Source organism: Hoplias malabaricus, chromosome 1 (genome assembly GCF_029633855.1).
Source record: "Hoplias malabaricus isolate fHopMal1 chromosome 1, fHopMal1.hap1, whole genome shotgun sequence".
NCBI classification, from domain to species: Eukaryota; Metazoa; Chordata; class Actinopteri; order Characiformes; family Erythrinidae; genus Hoplias; species Hoplias malabaricus.
This window is the reverse complement of record NC_089800.1, coordinates 24,008,312-24,026,442: the sequence shown is the minus strand read 5'-3', so window position 1 is coordinate 24,026,442 and position 18,131 is coordinate 24,008,312. Positions and strand designations below refer to the sequence as shown.

The window sequence follows — 18,131 nt, the reverse complement described above, 5'->3', positions numbered from 1 at the left end:
AGAGATTTATTTATTAAATTAATTGATTTTATAGTATTACTTCATCATCATCATCTTCATCTTTTCCACTTTTCCATTTCAGGGACGCGGTGTATTATTACTTTCTGTCTAATAATGAAAGTGTCAGAGAACTTACTGAAAGTATCAAGATAAAGACCTGAGAATGAGAATGTAGTCATTTCACATGTTAAGGTACACACCACTTATCATTGGTGTATACGAATACACTCTAACCCAAAAATGTTTCTCAATCTTCCTGGAATAGTTACTGGTGCCACTAGCATGACTTTTATTTTCATCAGTGTGAAAGTATCAGTTACTCACAAAGTGAGTAATTCTACAATAATATTAATATTACAATACATACAATACATATAATTTGTAAGTCACAAACCTTCTCTTACTCACCAACCTCCAGTCATGACTCACCTCTCACTCCCTAACACTACCAACACACACAAACACACACGCACACACACAAACCCACCACCTGTCACCCACAAAAGATCACTCGCCCAAGCATACACCTCACCCATATACAACCCCCACAGACGATCAAACCCCACCCCTCAGCTCGCACAAATATATCAACATCACATCACATCACATATAATCAATCCCCAAAATCCTCTTTAACAGAAAATAACTATGCTTTCAATTGCATATATATGTGTAAAAAAATTTATAAAAATTTGGATACTGTGCAAATATGAAAATAACAGAATGCAATGATGTGTAGTTTTGTGGAACCCTCTATTTAACTGAATACACAACAAACACATTTTAAATGTTGAAACTGAGTAATTCTATGTCTTTTAAACATTTTTTTTAAACACACCAGCAACACATTACAAAACGTTTGGATGGTACAACAAAAGACTATAATGCTACAAAACAAATGATATTAATTGCAACAAGTCAGTGACATGATTGTGTTTAAAATGAGCAGCAAGGCTGGGTCTTTCAGAAGTAAAGATGAGTAGGCCAGCACATGATTTTAAACAATGGTAAGAATTCAGAACCTTCTGGAGGAAACCCCTGCAGACACAGAACACACCAAGCTCCTCACAAACAAGGACTTAAACAGGGGGTTGAACCCACAACTCAAAGCGTCTGTAGCTGTAAGACTCACTCTAGTAACTGTAGACTCACTGTGCTGCCCAAAATCATGTTTCTCAAACACTCCCAAAAATGTTGTAGTGCAACAGGACACTGTAATCCTGCTGAAAAGGTCTACTGCCATTAGGGTATTCCACTGCCATTGACAAGTTAGGACTCATGAATACCAGCACTTCCCAGAGTCGATTCTGGAGCAATCTCTTGCCCATTTAAGCACTGCATACACATCTGGCTGTCCACATAAAAAAAGTGATTCATTAGAGCCAGCCACTTTCCTTCATTTCTTCATGGTCCAACTCTAAAGATTATATGCCTAACATAGGTGTTTTTGGTGGTGGTGGAGTTACCTTTGTTACTATTCCCTGGCTACAACTAAATCTTCACATACAGCTCATTCTACAACAGGTAGCTTTGTTTTTAAAAATTATTCACTTCACATCTCAGTGGTTTTATTGTTAGTTCCTGATGAATGTGTACTGTGACTGTCTATGAGGAGCTTGCTGTGTTCTCCTTGTGTCTGCATGGACCTCCTCTGGGTGCTCCAGTTTCCTCTCACAGTCCAAAAACAGTGAATTGGCGACTCAAAAGTGTCTGTAGATGTGAATGAATGTGTGCGCGTGTGTTGGCCTTTGTAGGACTGGTGCCCCCTCCAGGGTGTGTTATTGTCTTGCGCCCAGTGATTCTGGATAGGCACTGGATCCACCACGACCCTGAATTGGAAAAGTGGTTACAGACAACGAATGAATGAATGAACACAGCTCAGGGTCAAAATCGGTGTGAGGCCTAGCAGGAATCACTGAGCAATCCATTGCAGGGATTCATACACTCACCCAATCACACACCCACACACACATCTGTGGACAAATTCTCACAGCCAATCCACTTATTATCTGTAGGAAATTGGAGCAAATGTCTGGAACTCAGACACAGGGAAAACCAAACAAAACGTCTCCAAGACTGTGACCAGAGGTGACTGAACCTAGAAGCCTTTATATATAATATTTCATATTTTAAATATGGTTGTAAGAATATAATTAGCTAATTTAAATATTTTGTTGATTTGTTTATTTGTTTTTTACATTGGGATTTAGTCATGTAGGAGGCTCTTATCCAGGATTACATACAAATTATGTAAATGTAAACACAGTTTTATAAACTGAATGATACTGAAGGAAGCACTAGTAAAAATAAATTTCATCACAATTCACAGTGTGTAGAGGTATAAATTTGCCTATTTCCTGCAGAGATAAGGGTTTGAGACCACAGAGGAAGGAACTAACTTTATTGATGAAAAAGCTTCTATGCAGTATGAAGAGAATGCCCTCTCATTAAGATTAAAATAAACTCCCTGAGAAGTAAACCTTGCTGTGTTCAATACAAAGTAATGAATAACAAACAACCTGCAGTTAGACTGCTGTTAAGACCCACATGGCTAAACCGAGTGCATTACAAAGTTTGATACATAAAATAACACCATGGCAGACTAAGGACCTTAAAGGAGTAATCTGTAGCATATATACGGTACTAAATAATAAAATGACCAGTATGTGTTATTAGAGATGAAGGAAACAGTCTAAGTTACTGGCATCCCTTAGAGCAGTGCTGCAGCTCTTCTATGAGGAGGCCCATTCTAGAGCGGAGCCCTATTTTGTTTTGGCTTGAGATCCTGCCTACTGTCCAATCACAGTGCAGTACACCACCCCAGGTTGCCAGGTGAAACACAAAGTGTGCTACAGCCATGCAAGTGAACAAGAGAACAGAGATAACATCAGATTTTAACAGGCATAAAAGCATTGGCATCCTTTTAAAAAGCTCCATGACCAGAGGCCAAGTAAAACAAGAAGAAATACTAGTGATATGTTTGAAAGATGTAGGCCATTAAATTTTCTGTTAAAATGTCTTTTAAAGTTAAGATGTATTCATGGATAAAAATTGTAAACTGTTGAGTGGTTTGTGTGTTTTAGATTACTGAGTAATGACCAATGCAGTGACGAAAGACAGTTTAGGGATGCAAACTCCATTGTTTGTGTGTTTTAAGTTAATAAAATGCGTATTCAGAGCAAACAAGGGATGTAAACTCCATGGATTGAGGGTGTTACATGGATGAAGTAAGTAACATGAGCAGATTAAGGGATGTAAGTGTTTTTTTTTGTTTGTTTTAAACCAATAAATTTAACGATTGCTCCAGTATTAGAGTCATAAACTGACCCATGTACAGTGGAACTTGATGTTGGAATATGAAAATGTGAATGATTAGTAAACATCTGACTCTTAAGATTCACATTTAAGGGAAAAGGGAAGAACCGATAAGGAAGTTGAATCATTATTGAAACGTTAAATCAAACTGGCAGCTCATTCAACTTTTGCCTTTTGTCAGTGTAGGTATATGTTTCAGTGACGTGATGTACACTGTGTAAATAGGCTGTTTATGGCACATTAGCTGTAACAGTCCAAAGTTCTAAACTCGTCTTTGTGTATGTTCTGTTTTCCCCAACCTGGCAACCCATGGGCTTTATGTCTATGGAGGGGGCAGAAACAACGCATGCTCTTAATTCCTTTCAGGCTGGCTGATCAGAGTACTCAGGGTGCATTGAAACAGTCTTGAAAACACCTACTTTTATCTGATTAAATGTATTCTTGTTTTTTCTAACTTTGCCAACAAAATATTTGAAAACAAACAACAGCAAAACAGATGCTTGTCTCCTACTCTTCCCAGAAACCTAAGTAAGTAAGTGTTGCACAGAACAGTGTGCTGAGCTGTTCTGGAAAAGTGTCTTCCCTTGTCAGACAAGAAAATAGGTGCTGCACAGACCTGTACACTCTCCAGCAAAAATAGAATACGCACGTAACAAGTAATCACACAGAATGTAAACTACAAGTGGGCTCATAAAGGTAGGCAACAGAAAATGTTGGAGGAGTCAGTAAAGGCCTCTTCAGAGAGAGGCTTCCAGAGACATTTTTAGAACACTAACTCTTCTGCAAATCTGTCACATAGTCATTCATTTTGAAGGCTCAGACCATGGAAAGTACTTCAGAGGGTTTCTAGATCAGCGTGTAGTGAATTGCTGTATGCTACTATAATCTAGTCATGTAAAATTCAATTAATTCACTGTAAAATTCCAATTGTTTTCATTAATTTACTAGTAATTGCTAGCTTTGTACCCCATTTAAGTGAAGTTAGTTTACTGTATGCAGAAATGCAGGAATTGAGTTAGGGGTCATGCTTTATGATTTTCCACTAACCATGCATGAACAGAGAAGTCTATTTCTAAAAACTTTTGTGCCCATATACAGTTGAGGCACACCACGAACAGACACACATCCACACCCACACACACAGACACATACACACACGTATTGGAGGGCTGGATCTTCACATCCTTTGACCTGAAGAGGTCATGCGTGAGCTCATAACAGAAGAACAGATACCGGTCTCCTTCACACAGACAGCACCGAGTAAGTCTTCATGTTCTATATGTATTTACAGGTATAAAACCAAGATTTCAGGGAAAGCAAGAATATAATCATGTAATGAATATGAAATATATAATGCAGTTTGAATTATTTAAAACTGAGCTCTAATTTACTAATATTGAGGATGGAATAGTAATGACACTCTTAACCATCATTAAATGATTAAAAGTTAATATTAATAAATCAATCCTGTTCTTGTAAATTTTAATGTTTTGACTGTTACACTTGTATTGCTCTAATTGCTGATGACTTTATCCAGACAAAGGCATCTAAAACAGTGTAATGAAAATTACTTTTAGTCATTTATTAAAAGTAAAATTTGTTTACGTAGATAAAGCCATTTTAGTTGTTATTTCATTCTTCTTAAAGTTATTTTAACTCAAGGACATGGTTAAAATATCTCTTGCAGTTTCTAATTCTAAATACAGCTCCCTTTGTTCACTTTTTAGTTACCGACTTACAGCGAGTAGAGATTGGCTACTATCTCAGTCATTTTCGAGTCAAATGGTTTGGCCACCCATTTCCCACACCAAAACGTAATCCCTTCAAAGAAATGTTTCTAATTAAAATATATGTATATAAGGCAGTACAGCTGCATAGACATCACTACCCCACAGCAGGGCACGGGGTCTGTTCTCCACTTTGTGTACCTGTCTGTGAGAGCTTGGTATATTGATTGGCTGTGTGAAATTGTCCACAGGTGTGAAGGAGTGAAGTGTGTGTGTGTCTTTGTGAGTGTGTATGTGTCGCTCTATCTACCTTGCGAATACTTTTTCTCAGGCTCTCATAGAAAAGTTGATATTACTGGATGTCTCTGAGCCACATCTTTATCACTGTCTATTTAAATATTACAGACCAGCAAATAAGTGATGAAATCCTGCCTTGAGCACGTAACGCCAGGACTAGACTGATAATTTCCTATGGTCCCCAGTAATATCCTGTAGGAACCACTGCTATTTGTAATTTTCTAATTTTCAGACTTCCAAGTATAAGGCACTTATTTAGGGTTCTACACAATCTAAAGGGTTTTATTTAGGTTTAATAAAAGTAGCACATGGCGGCACGGTGGCGCAGCAGGTAGTGTCGCAGTCACACAGCTCCAGGGGCCTGGAGGTTGTGGGTTCGATTCCTGCTCCGGGTGACTGTCTGTGAGTAGTTGGTGTGTTCTCCCCGTGTCCGCGTGGGTTTCCTCCGGGTGCTCCGGTTTCCTCCCACAGTCCAAAAACACATGTTGGTAGGTGGATTGGTGACTCAAAAATCTCCGTAGGTGTGAATGTGTCTGTGTTGCCATGTGAAAGACTGGCGCCCCCTCCAGGGTGTATTCCTGCCTTGTGCCCAATGATTCCAGGTAGTCTCTGGACCCACTGCGACCCTGAATTGGATAAGCGGTTACAGATAATGAATGAATGAATGAAAAGTAGCACAGCTGTATCGTTGTGGTGTGGAACTCTTTCTTGGAAGGGCAAGTTTTTTGAGACGTTGCAGTGACACTGACTTGGAGGTGGGGTGGTAGCGTGTGTTAACCTGGTATGAGTGGATTAGACACAGCCGTGTTGCTGGACAGAGAACAGTAAACCAGAAATATCCAGAAACACCATGCAATAGATGAGCTTTGACTTTGTGTCTATAAGGTGTACCAGCAAATTAGATATTGTCTAACACAGTGAGCAGAGACAGTGGGAGCGTTGTCAGTGTCACTGTAGCGAATTTCTGCAATTCTGGACCGATATTTGTAGAAAAAAGCAATAGAATTGAACAGATTTTGTGCACTTTTTTATTTGAGGTATGACTGTATTTAACAAACTGAACAAGCACTGGTTAAAAACATGAGCCTTATGAATAAGAGTGGTGTAGATGGAATTCTAATTATCTACTGACATTGAATCCTATGTATCTTATGTATTTACTCTCATGTTATTTGTATGTGCTCTGTTCAGTGGTTTCAGATCAAATAATCTTTACTTACTGTTGCAGGGAAATTTTAGGAAGGATACAGAACACTTTAAAGACATAAGCAATGTCAACAAAAAACATACTCAAATATGTCATTTAACAATAAGTAACAATCATACCCTATTCCATGTAATTTTCTGAATATATGTAAGAGACTGATATTAATGTTTTTTGAGTCCTGTTTCAGATGTTAATTTTACTGATTTGTTCTTTATTTCTCATATTTACTGATCATTTGTAGGTTTCTTATATTCACTGTTGAAGATGAAGGGGAAATTAGTCCTTCTGTGGCTTTGTCTTCAAGGTCTGTATTCAGTAATAAAACTCCATAAAATGCTTATATATATATATATATATATATATATATACACAAACACACACTTCTTATCTTATCTTAAAAGTTAAAATGTCATCTGACTGGGGAAACCTAACATCTGGATATAACTGGCAATGACTAATGTCCAGTAAAAAACTTGGTTTAATAAACTTTTTTTTTGAAAAGTTTAAGTGTATTATATGTTTCTCTTTCTGAATCTAGCAATCTTCACCACTGGGTTTTCTGAAGATTGGACGGCACAAGTTGTACCTGACATGAAAGCACTGGTTGAATCCTGTGTGGTCGTGCCCTGCACATTCAATTATCCTGGGAAAAAAGAATCAGCTTCACGTATAAGGGGAATCTGGCACAAAAAAGATGACAAGAAAATAAACATCTATCATGAAGATTCAACTCTAATTTCAGACAACTTCAAGGGTCGCACAAAATTGCCTGGGCACTTGGGAGCTCCTGATCACAACTGCACTTTAGAGATAGATGAAGTCAAAGATCATGACAATGGACCGTACTGTTTCAGAGCTGAACTCATAGAGGCAGATAAATTTTCCTTTGTGGAGAAATGTGTGTTATTCACCATGATCCGTAAGTATGCTTTCCTCTGTTGAATATGACTCTGTTTGCAACTGCTATCAGGAATCACAAACTAAATCCTAGTTTAACTCAGGAAATTTATCTTAACCCTGTGGGAAAATAAATTAAGATGCACCAATGGATATTAAGACGATTTTTGTACCTTTTGAGCATAACATATTGAATATAGTTTGCTGTTTACTTGAGGCGTCTCTATGGCATTTTAAAGACCACGGTTTGCATTTTGTCTGCTCTGCTGCAAAGCAATAAAACTTTTGTAATTGTCAATCAGTTGTGTTTCAAAAACCTGGCTTATGATCTTTAGTAGAGTTGTTAAATTCATTTTTACACTTGTAAGAATTTGTTGTAGACAGCACATTTGGTAATGCAATACCATTTCATTCCCTGTCTGGGCACCTGCCTTTTGTTACTTGATAGTCTTTTTATATATTTTTTTATAATTATTGGCCATTTTGTTATTTTGTGTAGAACGGCCAGATCCACCAGAAGTGCAAGAACCAGAAACATTGGAAGAAGGAGTTCCAACTACATTAAAATGTTTTGTCAAGCACACCTGCCCCTCCCACCCCCCCACTCTCACCTGGAGTAATAAAGATGGTAAAGTGATGATGAGCAGCAGATCCCTCGGTAATGGAAACTGGGAGGTGGAATCCCTGCTAACTGTGACGCCAACAGAGGCGGATGATCACACAAAAATCACCTGCAATGTCAGTTTCCATGGCGGCCTGAAGTCTTTTAAAAGCATCCCCATATATATAAAGCGTGAGTGAAATCAGCTCCTCTGTCAAACCTAGTCACATTTGTATCCTGCTAAGATACTTAAAAACACCTGTCTGTTTTCAAGGGAAAACGAGTTATGTACACATCATCGCTCCAGTATTGGCTGTGGCTGGAACCGCTCTTTTATTTGGAGGAGTATGTTTCTTCGTGACCAAGAAATATAAGTGAGTGTGAATTATTTACCTATCAATAAATGTAAATAAATCAACTTGTTCATCATGCTATTGTTCTTATATTACTCACTGTAATCATACTGCACTATGATGAATTTGTTGTTTCTTTAAATCTAATACTTTATGAAATGTAATCTATAGGAGACAGATCCAAGAGCTTCGGTCTAGAAATGAAAATGGGTAAGATAATTCCCATACAGTATTCACAATATTAATTCACACCGTGGACACTATACTGTATATGGCACAGTGGTGTAACAGGAAGTGTTACTGTCATGCAGCTCCAGGGTCTTGGGGTTGTGGGTTTGAGCCTTGCTCTGTCGCTCTGTGAAGGACTGGCTCCCCCTGCCTTGTGCCCAGTTATTCTGGATAAGTCTTGCAGATAATGAAAGAATAATTCAATTGTGTTTGTATTCAGTTGCAAAATCTCTTCTCAGAGTCCATTATTCTCTGCAATGCATCCAAATATGGGCAAAACAAACCAGTTCTCAAAACCAGAATAAATGTGGTGCAGAACTTGGAGATATTTTAAGTCTAATTTTGTCTTTCAAGCAGGAATTGGGTGTTTCAAATTAATGCAGAAACCACTTCTCATTTTTTGTAAGCTGAAAACCACACAGCATTTTATTTTCTTTATCTGTGTATTCTGCTTTTTAGTTTAGATTCTGTTCTTCTTTGTCATGTTCGAATTTGTCCCTCTTAATTTCACCCAAAGCTGTATTGAAAATTTGATGTATAGTAATATAAAATTTTGTTAATTATTATTTTTATTTAAGGGGCGGCACGGTGGCACAGCAGGTAGTGTCGCAGTCACACAGCTCCAGGGGCCTGGAGGTTGTGGGTTCGATTCCCGCTCCGGGTGACTGTCTGTGAGGAGTTGGTGTGTTCTCCCTGTGTCTGCGTGGGTTTCCTCCGGGTGCTCCGGTTTCCTCCCACAGTCCAAAAACACACGTTGGTAGGTGGATTGGCGACTCAAAAGTGTCCGTAGGTGTGTGTGTGTGAGTGAATGTGTGTCTGTGTTGCCCTGTGAAGAACTGGCGCCCCCTCCAGGGTGTATTCCCGCCTTGCGCCCAATGATTCCAGGTAGGCTCTGGACCCACCGCGACCCCGAACTGGATAAGCGCTTACAGATAATGAATGAATAATTAATTTTTATTTAATTTCTATATGAACTAATTTGTTCATATTTATTCCTGTATTATACATAGTGCATTGTTGAGCAGGATCAAACACACTTGGAGAAATGCAAAAGCTAACGTATGTTACAAAGATTAACTGATTAACTTGTCTTATAAGTGGATAAGACATTGGTGAATAACCAGCCAGCTTCAGGATCATCCAGCACTGGCATCTGATACATATAATGTTACTGCTAACTTGGGCAAAGTGGAAATTGAAACAGAATTCCAACAAGCTATAGAATCACGGTTTTTTTTACCTACAGCAAAATAGATTTCACATTTGATAATTTCTTGATCAGTAGATGACAAGTATCTTATCACTTCATAAAAGAAAAGGGAGTGTGTCTACTTTGTTACTGACAGTGAGCGAATGCAGACACACTGATTCTGAGAAGTCTGGACAATTCTGTGGCACTGTGGTCAACCATTAGTTGTATAATATCAGTTGGCGTGCTATATTCAAACCAGTAATGGGCACAAATAATTTAAAAGTAAATGCAGCAGTAGCATTAGTAATTGAGATTTCATTTGTTGATGATCACATAGCGGCTCTATTTAAATGAACTGTATGAGTTTCTGAAACAATATACAATTTTATAACTAAGCACCAAATGTATACTTCTTTTTCTTCTCAAACCAAATGACTGTAATTTTTTCGTGTCCACAGAGTGTTCAGTCGTATCTCCAGAATCTCCCGCAGGTGAGCATGTTCTGTCCATTTAAAGAAATTGTTTAGCAGTTTTGTAGGATGTCAGAACCTATACTTGTGCTGGATACTTTTGATGACCCTTTTTTTTTTTGGTTTGTTTTATTTTGTACTCCTAAGGATCAGGTCAGTGGATTGAATTTCTCTTGGAGAAGACCTGGAGAAGGGAGCATGTCTAACTATGAAATAGTTTAAGTATACTTGCCAAAAAAGTTAAACATTAGTGAGATTACAAGATGTGTGTGAGCTCACTGTCCACAGTATAAACTGGTTTAACTTCCATTCTGACAATGCAGTCCTATGCTAGCAGGCAGCATGATGGGGAAAGCCGGGTTAGGACCACACTAGGGCAGAACTGCAGTAAACTGGCTTCAGCACTGATCAGGGCAGGACATTGGAGAGACAGAGAAAGAAGAGACAAGAAGGAAGTGTATAGTCCAGAGTCAGGTGGATGGTTTCTGACAAATAGTTCAAATAGACTTCAAGATAATAATATTTACCTATAATGAAAGTAGTATAAGATGCTTAACTCGAACAGTAACAGGATATTTATTCCAGATTTGGGGAGATCTTTGAGAAAAGGCTCTATCTTATGGGTTGTCTTTTCTAATGTAAGAGACAGAGAATAGGCTAGTGTGTTGTGAGTTCAGGTATTCCTCAGTATCTTATAAATATAGTATGTGTCAAAGTTTGTTTTTATTGCTTCAGTGGAAGAGGGCAGGGTTGATTATATTTTATAATAATAATAATAATAATTATTATTACTTAGTTCATGTATAATTATGAATAAAGTATTATTAATAATAACAACACCCATAATATTACTATTATTATTTATTCATTCATTATTAATATGTTAACAGCCTATTTTTACTGTTACAGGAGTTATCGAAGGGATCAGCCTGCAGCACAGACGACCTCTAGGTGTATATTCTTTATATTCTTTATGTATATTCTTTGAAGGGAAAATGTACTTTGGTGTGAATAGTTACTTATTAGTGAAAGATGACCACTGGTACCCACATGTCTGCGTTGTAAGATAATCTACATGTTTCTGAAATGGCATTGACCAAAAAGACGGAAATTTACAAACACATATCTCAACATGAAAATTGTCTGTTTTAGCAGTATTTACTAGATTTTTTGTATTTAGCTGTGTGTCAAATTAATGACTGGCATGTTCTATGTTTGAATAGCAGTATTTTTATAAAGAAACAATAATACTTCTGTTCTCACAGGCCAAACAACTCTATAAACACTGTGTCAATGAGCACAGGATTCTCCAAACCTCGCTTTCCATCTCCAAAGAGGTAGAGCACAATACAGTTACAGTATGAACTGACAGTCACAGGAATGTAACTGGTTTTGAAATATTCAGTTTTAAAACAGAGAAAACACCACATGCAAAGAGTTAAATCTTTCCCTAATTCTCTGTGCTTTTCTCTCCCCTTAGTGAACACAAATACTACAGCAAATCAAAGGATTCATGTTCAGCAGTAAGTCATTTCACGCCCTGCACATTTGATCTGGCAAGGCCATGAAGCATACTCGGTATTAACTTGGGGCCCAAAACATGTGGGAAACAGAAAACCACCCAGCAATTTCTCAGCTACATGTAAATCATCACTGTCACAAAAAATCTTTATTACATTGTTAATATTTATTTTACTAAATCGTATTATTAAATTAATATAATCCTTTTGTGTGTTCATTTTGATGACTGGTTAAGTCACAGGCTCATTTGATGACTCTATGACACCATTAATTCATTGAAATAAAAACAGCCCCACATCATCAGACAGTGGTAGTTACATGTTAGCAAATGTATCTGAGACACTCTCACAGATGTAAAGTGGCTGGAATGACATTTGACCCATCTCTGTGCTATCATGCAAATTTGCATCACATATCAATCTCCTTTTATTTTAAATTAAGGTTTTAAGGTTTATTTTACATTCTGTACAATGCCTTTATGCTGTATTCTAAAAACTTCTAATTATTTTCTTATGATTAATTAAAACGGATTAGGCAGGGATTTTCAAATGTTTGCCTGCTCTGACTACCAGAAATGTCTTTGGAAAAAATACATTTGCAATATAATTTTATAAAAAACCCTAACCCTAGGTCTGTTTTTGGAAGAGCTACAAAATCTTAGTATTTGGTTTAACTTGAATGGAAGATAATGCAATCTCAGAGGAAGCTGCAGAGTTTATAATACATAAAATATAGGAATTTACATTTTATAAATGTAATAATTTAAAAATAATTTTGTTGAAGTATATTCCTGTACACTTATGTTATGACTGCTGACTCTGAAGTTGCTACAGAATGTTATAAAATGCTTGAATAATAATGTTGTGTCTTTCTACTTCTTCTTCAAATGCAGCAATCAAATGTGCAAAATGTACTTCTTTAGAATCTGCCTCTTAGGCAACTGGACTTCTTTGTATAACAGTCTGCAGCTTCCTCTAAGGCAGCAGTCGTAACCCAAATGTGGAGGAAAGTACTTCTTCAGAATCTATCTCAGACGTAGCAGAGCATTTTGCAGCTTTTTCAGAGGCACCAAGTTACATTATCCTCCATTTAAGCAAAACAAAATACTGAAACATTTGCAACACTTTTATGAAACAGTGTACAGTATATTGCACATTTCTGAAATTCAGAGAAGGCAAACCATGATGGCTTAGGCAGAGATTTATTGGTTTATGGCACAGTATTTGAAAATCTCCCCTCAATCCATTTTATCCAGTCACATTCAACCCGGCCTGTTGGCTGGTGTCTAGTTATGTACCTTCTGCCTCCAGAACCATTTTGAGTAGTGATTTTGCACAAATGCTTGTACACAATAATGTCTATATTTCTTTTTCTTTTATTCACAGGGCTATGATGAGGATGATTACACCAACTTGGCTGATCTGAATGTTTATGGGAATGTTTGATGAAGAATGCAGTGATTATCAGACCACTTTGTGATGTTTCGAGTTTATTTTGTACGGATTTATATTCATTCGAGTAAGAGATGCAACACAAATAGCAGTGACCACTTCAATAAAATGTAAAATGTTTGGACATGCCCACTTAGCCCTATTCCACAAATGACTAATGAGAAGATGGGTCCAAACTTTTGACTGATACTGTGTGTGTACATATACATATATATACAGATTTAAAAGGACTCACTGCAGGTAAAAGGAAAAAATCAAGCCAGAATTCACACTCGAGTTGTTTAATGAAACAAATACGTAAGAGAAATTTTTTATTGTCTCAAAAATTAGCAGCTATTACAAAACACATGTTTTTATTTCTGCTGCAACATGAGAAGAGGGACTACTGATCATGGACTTCTGCTTTTCACTGTTTTAAACCTCAACATAATTTGTATTTCAGTGTTTTGTTATTTTTGTTTCTGTGCTTGTGAACATATTTGTATGAACATGCTTGGCACAAGTCCAGTAGGTTTTAAGGACAAAAGTTTTTAATATAGGACATCACTCTCTTGTGAATATAAAGAACAAAACTGGTTTCTAAGCAGGTCTGTCTGCAATAATATTTTATCCATATGATTATCCATATATGTTTTGATTACCTGTGTTTTTATTGTACCAGGTACTGTGAATCAATACAGATGAGAAGACTTCCCAGGCATTTACCACTAGTTATGTTTCTTAGGGTTTGAATGCATTTGATAGTGACTTCGAAATGGACTCTGAAGTGGAAAATAATAGATGAGATGTCACCAAGTCATCAGGCTAACACTGTGGTAGATATAATATTCGACAGACAAGATTAAAAACGAAATGTACAGTTCTCTTATAATGATGATTGATTCACTGTAAAGCACACCACAAATGACTTAGTGAAGAGTTAGTGAAATTAAGAAATGATTTGAGGGATGAAGACATATTTTGCATATTGTAGAGCTCTGCTGAACACAGCTTCTCATTTTACCAGTTTCACTTCCATTTACTGTGCAGTTCTATACTTTTTTTTTTATCTCAATATATTTGTTTCTAAAGTGTTTATCAAAGTGGATGTAGATGTAGATAGAGTTTTGCTATGTAAACCTATTATATAATGAAATTGCAATATGAATATCTTTGGAATCTAAGGTATTATATTATTCATTTCAAATTAGTTTGTCACAGTTAGTTTTTGAACTCAAAAAATAGAGAAAAATAACACTGTTCTGTGTTACATTTTTACTATTTCAGAAGTGATCGCTTAACACCTTAGAGAATGAAATGATCTATACTTAAATATGTTACATTTAATTAGAAAACCTCATTCCAATAAACAAAATCATTTAAAAAAAATGTTTTTTTTTCTCTCTTGCAGTCATTAACAGTGGTATTAAAACATTGTGTACACAGGTACAATGTGCAAACTTTTATCTGCAACATTGTATGTGCTTTGAATATCAAAGCATTTGAATACCTTCCTCACTTTGTATTACTCTCATCGTGCTCATCAAAATTCTATTAAATTCTATTTCAATAAAACAATGTGTTCTTCAAAGGTTTATCACTTATTTGACAAAAGACTAGCATGTCTTCTCCAATTTCACTACAATAGTCCAGCTTTGTACTCTACACCATCAACTTTAACCTAACTTATTGTGACAACATCTTTTGTTCATTTCAAGTATTTCTTGTCTGGCACATTTTTATCTCTGATAGAAAATGGTTGAATTGGCCCATATACATTTTGTTTAAATGTGGTGGTTTTCCAGTAATAAGCTATGACCACCTGATGCTTTTTAGCAAGAGATTTGGTTAGGTTTTTGAAATGTAAAAAAAATTTTCTTTAACAAGCTTGTGTTTAGCTTCAAACCTCATAATCCACACGTATAATAAGGGGGCAGTTTTCCTTATTGAAGATGGGTAATGGGTCATAAAATGATTATAAGGTTCATAATAAGGGTGCAGCAGGTAGTGTCACAGTCACATAGCTCCAGGGACCTGGAGGTTGTGGGTTCTAGTCCTGCTCTGTGTGAGTGTCTGTGAGGAGTGTGGTGTGTTCTCGCCGTGTCTGCATGGGTTTCTTCCGGGTGACTGTCTGTGAGGTGTGTGGTGTGTTCTCCCTGTGTCTGCGTGGGTTTCTTCCGGGTGATTGTCTGTGAGGTGTGTGGTGTGTTCTCCCTGTGTCTGCGTGGGTTTCCTCTGGGTGACTGTCTGTGAGGAATGTGGTGTGTTCTCCCTGTGTCTGCGTGGGTTTCCTCCAGGTGCTCCGGTTTCCTCCCACGGTCCAAAAACACAAGTTGTTGTTAGATAAGCACTTACAGACAATAAATGAATAAAATGCAATTACATTTTTACTAATAAAAATATAATTGCAGATATCTGTAACTATTAAAAATATATTTATATTAAAAATGTATTTACATGTAAATTACTGCATTATGTCTACTTAGAATATCATTATGAATATGCAGATGTATATTACTACCAGTAAAAGGTTTTTAGTTGATATCAGATATTATTATTATTATTTCTTGTTATTTCAGCCTGCTTCTGCACACAGTAGAATTACTGTACAAAGAATAAAAAAATTAAAGCTAGAATTATTTGAATCATTTGAATTTCTAATTTCAAGAAATACAGTAAAAGGCATCATGTTAGGTTCTTTTTGTCTATGGCAGAAGTATTTATTTTTATGATGGTCATTTTCAGTCAGATAGTCATTTCCCTAAACAACCCACCCCACACATTTCCTCTCCCTTCCAAATTAAATATAGTATGTTGCTTTCAGTTTTTCTCTCTTTTGTGTTTCCTCTTTAACTAGCTTCAGCTTTTTGCCAGGCTGCCATTGTAAACATGAATGTCTTTTATGATTTGTTTGGTTAAATTATGTCTAGTGGGTATGTACAGGATAATTCTCAATGTGAATATTAATAATTAATTAATTTCTGTCAATAAAATCTAGCTCAAACTACATAATAACCAGAAACATATCAGTTTGGATATTTAATATAATAATAGAACAGGACAGAAATACAGCTTTGCATATGTGTTGTCCAAGATTATTAGTGTAATCCAAGGTTATGAACACTGGCGTGGCATGTAAGAACATGTGGAAAAGGTGATATAGAAAAGTACAAGGAGAAACTAAACACAGGAAACATGACAAAGAAGAGGAAAGAAAACCTTGATAAAAGAGAGATTTTTCATACTATAGGGCAGCAGGTTCTGGCCATTATTAACAGCAGCCTGTCTTCTGGTGTTGTTCCTGTGAGTTATAAACATGCTGTAGTACAACCCTTGCTCAAGAAACCTGGCCTCGACAATACAGTATGGGCTAATTATAGGCCTATTTCCAAGCTGCCTTTTATTTCAAAGATCTTGGAGAAAGTTGTTTATGCTCAACTGAAATTAATTTTGGATGAGCATAATATCCTGGAGGTTTTTCAGTCTGGTTTTAAAACCTTGCATAGTACAGAGTCAACGTTGCTCAGGATTTTCAATGACATCCTCCTGGCCAATGATTCTGGGGACCATGCAATTCTTGTCCCGCTGGATCTAACTGCGGCTTTTGACACAACATTTTAGTTTCCCGCTTGCAGCATCTAGTCAGCATTTGTGGTAGCGCTTTGGAATGGTTTTGGTCCTATCTGACAGACAGAACTTTGTGTGTAAGTTTTGTCGACTCAGAATCCTCCTCAGCTCCCCTATCATATGGGGTTCCACAGGGCTCAATCTTAGGACCCTTCTTTTCTCACTTTATCTGCTCCCATTGGGCTCTATCTTGAGAAAACATGGCATTGCATTCCATTGTTACGCTGACGACAGCCAGATATATGTCCCTTTGAAGAAGAAAGATGCTTTCTGAATTAAACCACTTTTGTTATGTCTCAATTACATTAAAGACTGGATGGCTTTAAATTTTTAAAATTTTAATGAAAACAAAACAGAAGGGATGGTGTTTGGTCCCAGTGGTCCCTGTGAAGCCCCTCCCGTTGATTTGGGCCCCTTGACTTTGTATGTGAAGCCAACTATCTTAAATTAGGGTTTTAAGATGGACAGTGATTTTAAATTGGACCGCCAAAAAGGCACAGTAGTTAAGTCCAGCTTTTTCCACCTGAGGCAGCTGGCAAAGGTGAAGCCATTTCTTACACATGAGCACTTTCAAACAGTAATCCATGCCTTCATCACATCCCGGCTGGATTACTGCAATGTACTGCATTTTGGAGTCAGCCAGTCCTCCCTCAGACGTCTCCAATTAGTACAAAATGCTGCTGCCTGACTTTTAACGGGTTCATGTAAGAGGGAACATATAACTCCCTTTCTGGCCTCTCTCCACTGGTTGCCTGTGCATTTTAGAGTACATTTTAGGATTCTCTTATTTGTTTTTAAATCTTTAAATGGACTCGCCCCACCTTACCTCACTGAGCTGCTACATCCCCATGTCTCTGCTCGGTGCCTCAGGTCAGCTGATCAGCTGCTCCTGGAGGTGCCGAGGTCGAAACGTAAGCTCAGAGGAGATAGAGCCTTTTCAATTGCTCCGCCAAAACTGTGAAATAGCCAACCATTACAGATTAGGCAGGCTTCTTCACTTTCGATTTTTAAAACTTATCTTAAAAGCCATTTTTATCCCTTGGCTTTCAACCCAGCATGAGATGTTTGTTTTGTTTTTATTTATAACTGTTTTTATTTTATTTATTTAATTTATTTTATTTTGTTTTATAAACATCTTTTGTACAGCACGTTGTTTCAGCTGTTGGTGTTTTTTAATGTCCTCTATAAATAAATTTGATTTGAGTTATGAACACTGATGGGAAAATATGCATTTTGGTGGAGTTATGAGTCATTGTACGGGGAATT

General features: G+C 37.0%; 1 protein-coding gene across 2 annotated transcripts; it reads left to right on the top strand.

Annotated features, from left to right (window-relative positions):
- The first annotated feature begins 4,456 nt into the window (after positions 1–4,456).
- Positions 4,457–14,774, top strand: LOC136709589 (myeloid cell surface antigen CD33-like). Of its 2 annotated transcripts, XM_066684935.1 has the most exons (11): positions 4,457–4,575; positions 6,788–6,850; positions 7,085–7,465; positions 7,943–8,236; positions 8,319–8,418; positions 8,569–8,607; positions 10,276–10,308; positions 11,197–11,238; positions 11,553–11,624; positions 11,768–11,810; positions 13,194–14,774. In XM_066684935.1, the coding sequence occupies exons 1-11, from the start codon at positions 4,518–4,520 to the stop codon at positions 13,251–13,253; spliced, it is 1,185 nt and encodes a 394-aa protein (XP_066541032.1). In that variant the 5' UTR covers positions 4,457–4,517; the 3' UTR covers positions 13,254–14,774. The 2 variants fall into 2 exon arrangements, with proteins under 2 accessions (XP_066541032.1, XP_066541043.1); XM_066684946.1 differs by lacking the exons at positions 11,197–11,238; positions 11,553–11,624; positions 11,768–11,810; positions 13,194–14,774 and adding an exon at positions 10,435–10,994.
- Positions 14,775–18,131: the final 3,357 nt, after the last annotated feature.